We start from the raw sequence: 11,086 nt of genomic DNA, 5'->3' as shown, positions 1-11,086 counted from the left end.
GTGTGAGCAACATCTTCAGCTAATTCACTATACTATTCTGCCTCCCCAGTGTTCACAGTTCAAATACGGTGCCTTCTCTGTGTGTCTGCTATTGCTGCAACATGCTCTTCTTATGACCGAGCCTCTTATACCAAGAAAGAGCACCCTTTCCCCCTGATATTTCCCCTTTGACCTCACACCTGGTCAAGCAGTAATTCTGCCCACATTTTGCACCTACAGCATATAGTAGTTGTGCTCACAACTTTTGCCCTACATGTACATTTTAGTGAGGTGGGGTTAAGAATTTTTGTGCACACTCGTTCCTGAGCTTACAGTAATTGGGGTTGTACTAAGAGTGCAATCTGTCCTCATTGGCTGCATCAACACTTAAATGTTTAGCAACTCCCCCACTGCTGGCTAGCACCAGTCTACAAGCATTTTTGGCACCATGTCTTCTTGTTTTGACTTGTTCAGTGCAAGCATAGACAACAGCGATAAACACACTTCCAGTAGGAGCCCTAGTGTAGACAATTGCTAGCATTTGTGGAATTTCACAAGCATTAGAACAATGGCTAAGTTTTTTTCTAGGGTGGAGAAGGTCATATGCATGACTGGCCACATTTCGTACCTTTTTAGACATTTACAGTTAAATATTTCATTGTTTTAAAGATCCAAACTTGACCTGTTTTTGTGTTCAAGGGCTGTGTCTGTGAAAAGCTTTGTGGTTGTCCCTTCAACAACAATAAACAGAAAAAAATTGTGCACCACAGAACTTGTGAATTCACTAACTGGTGAGTGTGCTTGTATTCAGTTATTTACATTTACCATCATATTTAGCATGGAATATTGTTATAATTTTGCTATTAGTAGACTCAACAGTCATGGACAGATGTTACTAGTAGCCTTTCACTTTGGGGTTTTTTAATGCAATTCAATAATTTAAAACAATACTGATGTTTGGATTCTTTATGATTGCTTTATTGATGTATTCAAAATGTATTATGGGGGTTCAACATAGAATGCTTTTTGCATTACTGAATATTAAAATATCTAGCTGCAATCTCAGTCTAAAAGTTTACTTGCAGTATGTGTATTTTCATATCAAAAGAGAGCTAAAATGTTTATAGTCTTCACAATGTTGATATTTTACTTTGAATACCTGGCTGATTCATACAGGAATACCTGAATACTGTATATCTATAAACATATACAAAATTAAGGATAACAATTAATAGAAAAATACAAGGCATCCTTGCCATTCATGTTTAGTGTAATATATAGCCAGTCATAAGTTATTAAAAATATACACTACAAAAAGCCTGATAAATAGGATCCCTTCTGTATCATTCGTAACTGCTTAGCATTTTACAACCAAGAGCACAAAATGAGAAAAATGAAAGAAATCCCAGCCTGATAGTTGAACAGGAAAGTGCTCTGGTTTGGTAACAAAAGCTTACTACCTAGGAACCAGCTTAGAAAAAAATATTTGGGCCAAAACGTATTGTCCACTTCAGATACTTGACAGATGCCTTACAATGAATTTTTAAATAATTTTAACCACATGTATGGATGCAAATATAGACACAATCAAATGGAAGAGATTTTCAAAAGCTATTTTTCATATTTTAAAAACAATGAGGGTTTAAATCTGTTTCAAGTGGCTTCATAAAGAATTACTCTGAAAGTTATCACCTGCTGGCTATGATATCCTCTATCTTTCTTCCTACTTACCTCCCCTCCACATGGTTGAGTAACTTACTATAGACAAGTTAAGGTTAGTGATCTGAGCTCATTTTGGATGTCAGTCTGTATGCCCTCAATTCCAACTGAAGTCTCTAAGGCCCTGCCTGGAACTTTGTCTCGTCATTTGCACTTGTAAAATGTCAATGTAAAACACTATTGAATAAGTATGGTAGCATTTTACTTCCACGTGTAAATGACTACCCAACATGCAAGTTAGTGGAGAAAATCAGGCCCATCAAATTTACTGGGAATTTTGCCATCGACTTTAATAGGAGTGGGAAGACAGATGTGTAATAGCTTTGACCATCTGTGCCTTGGGCAAAACTATCTCCCATTGAAATTGATGGGAATTAGGTGTCTAAATACCTTTGAGGATCTAGGCCTAAACATCTGATAGGATTACTCCTTGGGAGCTGATGAAAGTGACCAGGTATTCTTTTGAAACCAGATCTACCAGCCAAATTAGTGTCATTGCTGTAGAAAGCTCTCATCCAATAGATTGCTTTAATCTGACACACAACCTCTTACAAACCATCCATTGTAATAGTAGCTGAAGTAGCTGTTGCACAAATGGAACACTGAAAACATTTCTGTGAAAACTACATGTTCCCAGTCTTGTCTTTTCATCACAATAGTGAGAGAGCCTTTTGGAATAATTCAAGAAACTTCAACTGTATATATTGTATACAAGGTGTTAGATACCTAAAAGTATATTAATTTTCGTTTGTGAGGAGACATTCAGCAAATGACAGCCCACAAATGTCAGAGCTAAGTTACCTTGTATTTTCTCTATATACATACAGCTGATATCTGGTACCTTAAATGTAACGTATGCTTAACAGCCCTTGATTTATATTTCAAGTTAATATACATTTAAAATTGCTTTTGGCAAAATCCTGCAGTCCCTAATCAAGCAAAACTTGCAATGATGTCACTGGAAGCTTTTATTTGAGTTTAGAAAGCAGAGTGTGATTCTTTGTATCTTATCCCAAGACTTTGACTGAATATTAAAAGAATGGGATGTTTGCACTGTAGAAAGACCTTCCCAGCTTTCTTGATTTAGTTTCAACGAAGTGACCAACAGCCTTTCCTCTACTGTTTAGAGTTCAAGAAATCTCTACAAATGCCTCTAATAACATCAGGAACAATCTGCTCCAATCCTGTGAACTCTCTTGTGAAGAAATTGTGTGACTCTCTTGGTTCAGAGGCCATGTCTTTCAGATCATCCAATGGTGCCCAAGCAATACCAACAGAGAAGACTGTAATATCTATAGTGTTATAATAAAAAGAGACCACATGTAAGCCCAACTTCAAGGATACAAGGTACAAGGAAAATAGCTCTCCAGCTTTACATTTGCTGGATTAATTTCGACCCCCCCCTCTGGAAAAAAAAAAAGCGTGTTTCAGTACATGCAGCTGGCCAGAGACAATGGGACTCTTTCCACTAGACTTCAGCAGGAGCAACATTGGGTCCTAAATGTTTGGAACCAGAAGTTTTTTGCTTAAACTTAAACAAGTTTATAGTAAGAAGCATGGGGCAACTTATAAGGCTAGCATTTTAGATATTTTATAATACTGCCTATGAAAGAAGTAATGATATCATTAAACTTTGATTAGACACAGGGAATGGAAGTCTGATCTACTGTGTACTAGACACCAATTTAATCACTTGAAAGATTTTCTGAACAATAAGACTGAATCATTATTGTGCTCAGTCAGTTCTCTCAAGTGACAGTAGTTCAGGGAGGCTCTTTAGCCAAACCACTTTCCTCCCCAGTAAATGATGGTAGTAGTCTAGTTTAATACCATACAGGCCTTGAGTTTGAGCTGACGGTATTTTCTTCTTTCGGATTCTGAATTTGTAATAACCTGCTTTTACTTACTTATGTAAATTTACAACATTTATACCGTACATAATGAGACAGGAAAATAGCTAGAGCAATGACTAGAAAAGGACCAATACATTGCATCTGTAGTTTTGGTGAGTAGAGTGCAAGAAATTTTCCAGTCTGAAAACAGGCTATTTGGTTCAAATACCGTAATGTCAACTGATTCAGATAATTTTCTTTAGAAGTGTCGTATAAAATTATTTAAAATGGGTTGGGTTGTTTGGTGTTTAGAGCAGAGGACAGGGAATGGGGAAATCTAGTTTCTATTTCTAGCTCTGTGACCTATAGGAAAACATTTAACCTCAGCTAGCATCTTTGTACAATGGAGTTAATATATTATGCTGAAAAGTGCTAGTAATGGCTGCCATCAGGGAGCTCTTGGATCCAAAGAGAGTCAGTGGGTGTGCCAGGTATTCTTTCAGGTTCTACAGAAGGAGCAATAAAACTCCTTCATGTATTGAAAACAGCTGTAGACAGTGGAGGTGATGGCCCAAGGCAATAGGTTGTGTGGCCGGCCAGAGCTAATGCAGATAGCTTGCGGATTTCTGAGTAAGGAAGTTGTCTGCTGCTGTTTGTTGCGACTATGTTTAGAGAAACAAGCCTTTGTGTGCCTATTTTATAAATAAACAAGATTGCACAAGAATACACCCAACTCATATCACTGATTTCTCACCCTAACAACCAACCTTTGCAAGGTCCTGAATTGTGGCTAACTGGGCCAAAGGGGCAACAACACTTCACTAGCTCACGGGGGCAAAATGAGATTGAATTAATGCCTACAAACTTCTTTGTCATCCACCCCCCCACACACACCCTGGCCAGTGAAAGATACTACAGGAGTGTGAATTATTGACCTCCAGTTTCTTTTGTTGTGTTTCAGTCATTTACCTGCTTTGTGTGCCGCAGCAGCAGGACCTCTAACTTCGTCATACGACTGACCGTCAGTCAAAACAACAAGGAAATTTTTGTTGGGTCCATCTTTCACAGGTCCAAACACGTTTCTGGTTGTGAAAGAAATGGCATCACCAGTAGCCGTACCACCACTCATGTAACGAATGCCCCGCACAGCAGAGAGAACCTTCTCCTTTGTGGCATAATCAGTGAGGCTGAACTCCATGCGTTGATCATAGGTGAACTGCACAGCTGCAATTTTGGAACCAGTATCGGAGATCTCAAAGGCTTTGGCAACATTACTGATGAATTCAAGCATGAGGCGGAAGTTGCTGTCTCCAACACTGCTAGAGCCATCTATCAGAAAAGCTATATTGACAGAGTTGTAGCAAGTTTTGCTACACAGCATCTGCTCATGAGAACACAATTTTTGGACAAGAGGTTTTACGTATTTGGTAGTACCAAACCAGGTGGGTATATGGTAAGAGAAGAAGCCATTATTTCGACAGACAGCCTGTTTAAAAACAAAACATGCATACAGAGATTTCTGTTGAATGTACTATTAAAGGTGTATATAAATAATTTAATTTAATAGTTTGATAGGAAAGTAGGGTCTGATTTCCCCCCACCAGCCTCCCTGAAATGCTGACCACCTGGAACTCCAGTTGAAATTAATGGGAGCTGTAGATCATAGAATCATAGAATATCAGGGTTGGAAGGGACCCCAGAAGGTCATCTAGTCCAACCCCCTGCTCAAAGCAGGACCAATTCCCAGTTAAATAATCAATTCCCAGTTAAATAATCAATTCCCAGTTAAATAATCAATTCCCAGTTAAATCATCAATTCCCAGTTAAATCATCATTAAATCAGATGCTGATCTTCATCTTTTTATGAATACTGCTAATTCTTAGAGAAGGATAAAAGCTGGAAGTTCTAATTATACATTTCAAATGTTGAACAAAGAGACAATTAATGGGCATACAAGTATGTAAAGCATGGAGGGATCTAGATTTTGCTTCAAAGTATAATTACCTAATTTTCTGTGATTGATTCTGATTTTGCAAAAACAATTTTGTATGTACTGTTAATTGTAGATACCAACAAATATAGTCAGATGTCTATATGAAATCAAAAATCAGGTAAGTATCTAGTTACTATTATTTTTGTTAGCAAGCAAGGATGGGCATAAAATTGTGGGAGGCAAAACAGTGTCCACAAAAATGAGTAGAAAACCTGGCTCTAAATAACTTTTTTTTAAATGGCCTTTTCAACATTTATGGAGGAGTCTCATATAATTTAATGGTATAAAACCATTAAAGGGCTATACAAAATTATACAAAAAGAGGGCTATACAAAAATTATAGCAAAAACCTTTTAGAATTTAATAGTGACATTTTTCCTACAGAGTGCTAACCATCCTTTAGAATTTTATACTGGGGCTATAATTCACTTATTCTACAAGACGGTTGACAAACTCTTTTTAAACTCTATTACATATGTATGACTTTTTCATTTGGAGTTCAGGCTGGAGGAAACTTAGTCATTTGAAGTATGTAATACCCATGAGTGAAGAGTAAATTACAAATACATTGAGGACATTCTCTCATACCTTGTCAACAAAACCAACATCTTGAACCATTCCCTGTTCCTCAGTTGTGGGTCTTGCTACAGACACAATGAATACATTAATGCCAAATTCTCTGGCCACTATTCCAGCTTCTTCTATATCATCTGAAGGCCAGCCATCTATGAAAACTACGACGATCTTAGGAATCCCTCTGCGTACTCCATTTTCCAGAGAGAAGAATCTCTGAGCTGTGTGTTTCAAGGCTTTTCCTAGTTTTGAACAGGAAAAGGAGAATTTGAGGAAGCTATTTCACAATTGGGAAATTGGGTTTCTGTACCAGAGACAAAATTTCTCGATATTTTAAGTGACTGCTTCTTGGAGCAGCTGGTACAGGAACCCACAAGGAGAGAGGCAACTCTCGATCTAGTCCTGAATGGAGCACAGGATCTGGTCCAAAGGTAACTATAACAGGACTGCTTGGAAATAGTGACCATAATATAATAAAAAGAGTACTTGTGGCACCTTAGAGACTACCAATTTATTTGAGCATAAGCTTTCATGAGCTACAGCTCAGCTTATGCTCAAATAAATTTGTTAGCCTCTAAGGTGCCACAAGTACTCCTTTTCTTTTTGCGAATACAGACTAACCCGGCTGCTATTCTGAAATCTGCCATCATATAATAACATTTAACATTCCTGTGGTGGGAAGAACACCTCAACAGCCCAACACTGTGGCATTTAATTTCAGAAAGGAGAACTATGCAAAAATGAGGAAGTTAGTTAAACAGAAATTAAAAGGTATAGTGACTAGAGTGAAAACCATAACAGAGGCTCAACTTACATGTATACACCTAATTAAAAAACACAGTAAAAGAACTAAAAAAGAGCCACTGTGGCTTAACAACCATGTAAAATAAGCAGCGAGAGATAAAAAGGCATCTTTTAACAGATGGAAGTCAAATCCTAGTGAGGTAAATAGAAAGGAGCGTAAACACTGCCAGATTAAATGTAAAAATGGAATAAGAAAAGCCAAAAAGGAGTTTGAAGAACAGCTAGCCAAAAACTCAAAATGTAATAACAAAACAAATTTTTTTAAGTACATCAAAAGCAGGAAGCCTGCTAAACAACCAGTGGGGCCCCTGGACGATTGAGATACATAAGGAGCACATAAAGATGATAAAGTCATTGCAGAGAAACTAAATGAATTCTTTGCTTCAGTCTTCACGGCTGAGTATGTTAGTGAGATTCCCAAACCTGAGCCGTCTTTTGTAGGTGACAAATCTGAGGAAGTGTCACAGATTGAAGTGTCACTAGAGGAAGTTTTGGAATTAATTGAGAAACTTAACAGTAACAAGTCACCGGGACCAGATGGCATTCACCAAAGAGTTCTGAAAGAACTCAAATGTGAAATTGTGGAACTATTAACTATGGTTTGTAACCTGTCCTTTAAATCAGCTACTGTACCCAATGACTGGAAGATAGCTAATGTAATGCCAATATTTAAGAAGGGCTCTAGAGGTGATCCTGGCAATTACAGACCGGTAAGTCTAACATCAGTACCGGGCAAAATAGTTGAAACAATAGTAAAGAATAAAATTGTCAGACACATAGAAGAACATAAATTCTTGCGCAAAAGCCAGCATGGTTTCTGTAAAGGGAGATCATGTCTTACTAATCTATTTGAGTTCTTTGAGGGGGTCAACAAACATATGGACAAGGGGGATCCAATGGACATAGTGTACTTAGATTTCCAGAAAGCCTTTGACAAGGTCCCTCACCAAAGGCTCTTATGTAAATTAAGTTGTCATGGGATAAAAGGGAAGATCCTTTCATGGATTGAGAATTGGTTAAAAGACAGGGATCAAAGGGTAGGAATAAATGGTAAATTTTCAGAATGGAGAAGGGTAACTAGTGGTGTTCCCCAAGGGTCAGTCCTAGGACCAATCCTATTCAACCTATTCATAAATGATCTGGAGAAAGGGGTAAACAGTGAGGTGGCAAAGTTAGCAGATGATACTCAACTGTTCAAGATAGTTAAGACCAAAGCAGACTGTGAAGAGCTTCAAAAAGATCTCCCAAAACTAAGTGGGCAACAAAATGGCAAATGAAATTTAATGTGGATAAATGTAAAGTAATGCATATTGGAAAAAATAACCTCAGTTATACATACAATATGATGTGGGCTAATTTAGCTACAACTAATCAGGAGAAAGATCTTGGAGTCATCGTGAATAGTTCTCTGAAGATGTCCATGCAGTGTGCAGCAGCAGTTAAAAAAGCAAACAGTATTTTAGGAACCATTAAAAAGGGGATAGAGAATAAGACGGAGAATATCTTATTGCCCTTATATAAATCCATGGTACGCCTACATCTTGAATACTGCATACAGATGTGGTCCCCTCATCTCAAAAAACATATACTGGCATTAGAAAAGGTTCCGAAAAGGCAACTAAAATGATTAGGGGTTTGGAACGGGTCCCATATGAGGAGAGATTAAAGAGGCTCGGACTTTTCAGCTTGGAAAAAAGGAGACTAAGGGGGGATTTGATAGAGGTCTATAAAATCATGAGTGGTGTGGAGAAAGTGAATAAGGAAAAGTTATTTACTTGTTCCCATAATATAAGAACTAGGGGCCACCAAATGAAATTAATGGGTAGCAGGTTTAAAACAAATAAAAGAGAGTTCTTCTTCACTCCAGTGCACAGTCAACCTGTGGAACTCCTTGCCTGAAGAGGTTGTGAAAGCTAAGACTGTAACAGGGTTTAAAAAAAACTGGACAAATTCATGGAGGTTAAGTCCATTAATGGCTATTAGCCAGGATGGGTAAGGAATGGTGTCCCTAGCTTCTGTTTGTCAGAGGGTGGAGACGGATGGCAGGAGAGAGATCACTTGATCATTACCTGTTAGGTTCACTCCCTCTGGGGCACCTGGCATTGGCCACTGTTGGTAGACAGGCTACTGGGCTGGATTGACCTTTGGTCTGACCCAGTATGGCCATTCTTATGTTCTTATGTACCAGTTGAGTAGTACTGGACTTAACTCTTTCTATAGCGGGTAAAGTCTGTTCAAACTGAGGGGAACACCAGACACTGGGCATGCCACCTCTCTACAGAGAAATTTAAAAACATCTCGTGGAAAGATTTAATAGACCTCTAGGATTCGTAATTTTAGTTAATCAGACAGAACTTTCCTGGCAGTACTGCCAGGATTATAAATTAAAGGATTTTTTAAAACATTTTGAATTGTTTTTCACACTAACTTGACTGGGAGAGTAACACACAAACATGAGTACACTGACCTTCAAAACAATAAACCGACCTAGAAACATCCCTATTCTTGCTCCAGAATAATTTCCATTACTCTGGTTGGAGGTAAGGTTGCCAACTTTGTAATATTTTAAAAAACGGACACGCCAGCAGGAGTGCCGGATCTCCCATTCCCCCTGAGGACCTGCCCCTGCCCTCTTCTTCCCCCACCCTCCTCCCACCCCAGGCCTCACCGCTGGCCCAAACTCTTCTCTGGAGGCCCTGCTCCTGCCCTGCCCCTTCCCCCTGAGGTCCTTCCCCCCCGTTAGCTCCTATTTCCTCCTCCGTCTGTCACTCGCTGCTTTTCCCCTCTCCCTGTGTGGTTCAGATCTGACTGGACACTATCAGGTCCCCTTTTTGACTGAACTTTCTGGTCGTAAACCGGACACCTGGCCACCCTAGTTGGAGGACTTAGATCTTTCTAAAATGTAGAATTTTCAAAAGGACCTTAGAAGACTGAGACACAAATTCCTCTCTGTTGGTATGGTGTAAATCTGGAGTTACTCCACTGCCATGTATGAAGTTACTGTGGATTTATCCCAGTGTAATAGCAAAATTTTCTTCTGGGAATTCCAGGTAACACTGAAGTTTGAGTGGCCTGTGACTCACAAATCAATAGAAAGTGCAATAATTTCCAACTGACCAAAAGTAAGTGGAACTTTACGTGTAGGTCTAGTCAGCCCTGTGGAAATAGATACTCCAAGGAAGCTCACTTGAAGTGGAAGGGTGAAACTCAGGCAGTGGTGGAAGTAGATTTTAACTCTTACCAGTACGGTTCCTACCCCGCCCCCTCTCACAAAAAATGTTCTGTGACTAGAGCCCTGCGCGGATATAAATTTATATCTGTGGATAGAAATTGGTATCCGCTGAACCACAGGGCTCTCCCGGGAACTGCAGTGGTGAAAGGAGCAGAACTTGGGGCCGACGCTCCCAAGAGCCAACACCCCACACTGGCAGCTCTTCCAGCATGGCTGTACCACCCCTAGCCCTGTACTCTGGCAGGGCTGTACAGACCCGAGACAGGAGATGCAGCTGTGTAGAAGGGCTGGAGGTGGGGCTGGGAGGCAGTACAGCCGTGCCAAAGGAGCTGCTAATGAAGGGCGTTGGCTCCTGGGAGTGGCAGCCCCATGTTCTGCTCTTTTCACCGCTGCAGTTCCCAGGAGTGCCCTGCGGTTCAGCGGATACCAATTTGTATCTGTGGATATCCGCAGCCACGAGTATAAGTTTGTATCTGCGCAGGGCTCTACAATTCATTCTTGAAAATATCTTTCTGGTATGGCGTACCAGCAATAAATGTCTTAATGGTACGGTGTACCTGACTGTATCCGGTTACTACCACCACTGAACTGAGGGCACTGTTCCACTTTGCTTCATGACTTAATGTGTATATATCTGAGAGATTCTCCTTTCTTCTTCTCCTATTTCATTTCCCTTCAGAAACTCTTTTTTGATATGCTCTGATTACCCCAAACAGTCTGAAAATCATTCTACTATAAATGATACATATTTGTTTCAGGAAACAAAGCTGTTCCCTGTGAAGAAATCCGTGACTGTTTAAACAGTGGAAATTACTATCACTTTTGTATTGTGGGGCAATGTTATGTGGAACTTCATCTTCTAAAAACTGAATTTAGGACAGGCCAACATTTTAATACAAAACAAAATGACAACAATAACATTCCTTGGGTACAATTAGTTCTTATCCAGTCTC

The 11,086-nt window shown here is 39.4% G+C and overlaps 1 protein-coding gene across 1 annotated transcript in view; it reads right to left on the bottom strand.

Annotated features, from left to right (window-relative positions):
- Positions 1 to 1,269: 1,269 nt before the first annotated feature.
- The window catches only part of COCH (cochlin), a 42,624-nt gene continuing 32,807 nt past the window's right edge, over positions 1,270 to 11,086 (bottom strand). Inside the window, exons 9-11 of the mRNA XM_084632803.1 lie at positions 6,113 to 6,339; positions 4,500 to 5,016; positions 1,270 to 2,990 (exon numbers count right to left, since the gene is read on the bottom strand). Coding sequence (XP_084488929.1) covers positions 2,815 to 2,990; positions 4,500 to 5,016; positions 6,113 to 6,339 — 920 coding nt within the window. The 3' untranslated portion in view covers positions 1,270 to 2,814. The remainder of the gene's footprint in view (positions 2,991 to 4,499; positions 5,017 to 6,112; positions 6,340 to 11,086) is intronic.

The sequence above is a fragment of the Lepidochelys olivacea genome (assembly GCF_965140295.1).
Source record: "Lepidochelys olivacea isolate rLepOli2 genome assembly, chromosome: 6".
NCBI lineage: Eukaryota > Metazoa > Chordata > Testudines > Cheloniidae > Lepidochelys > Lepidochelys olivacea.
The sequence above is the reverse complement of the archived record's forward strand: the minus strand, read 5'-3'. Positions and strand labels throughout refer to the sequence as shown.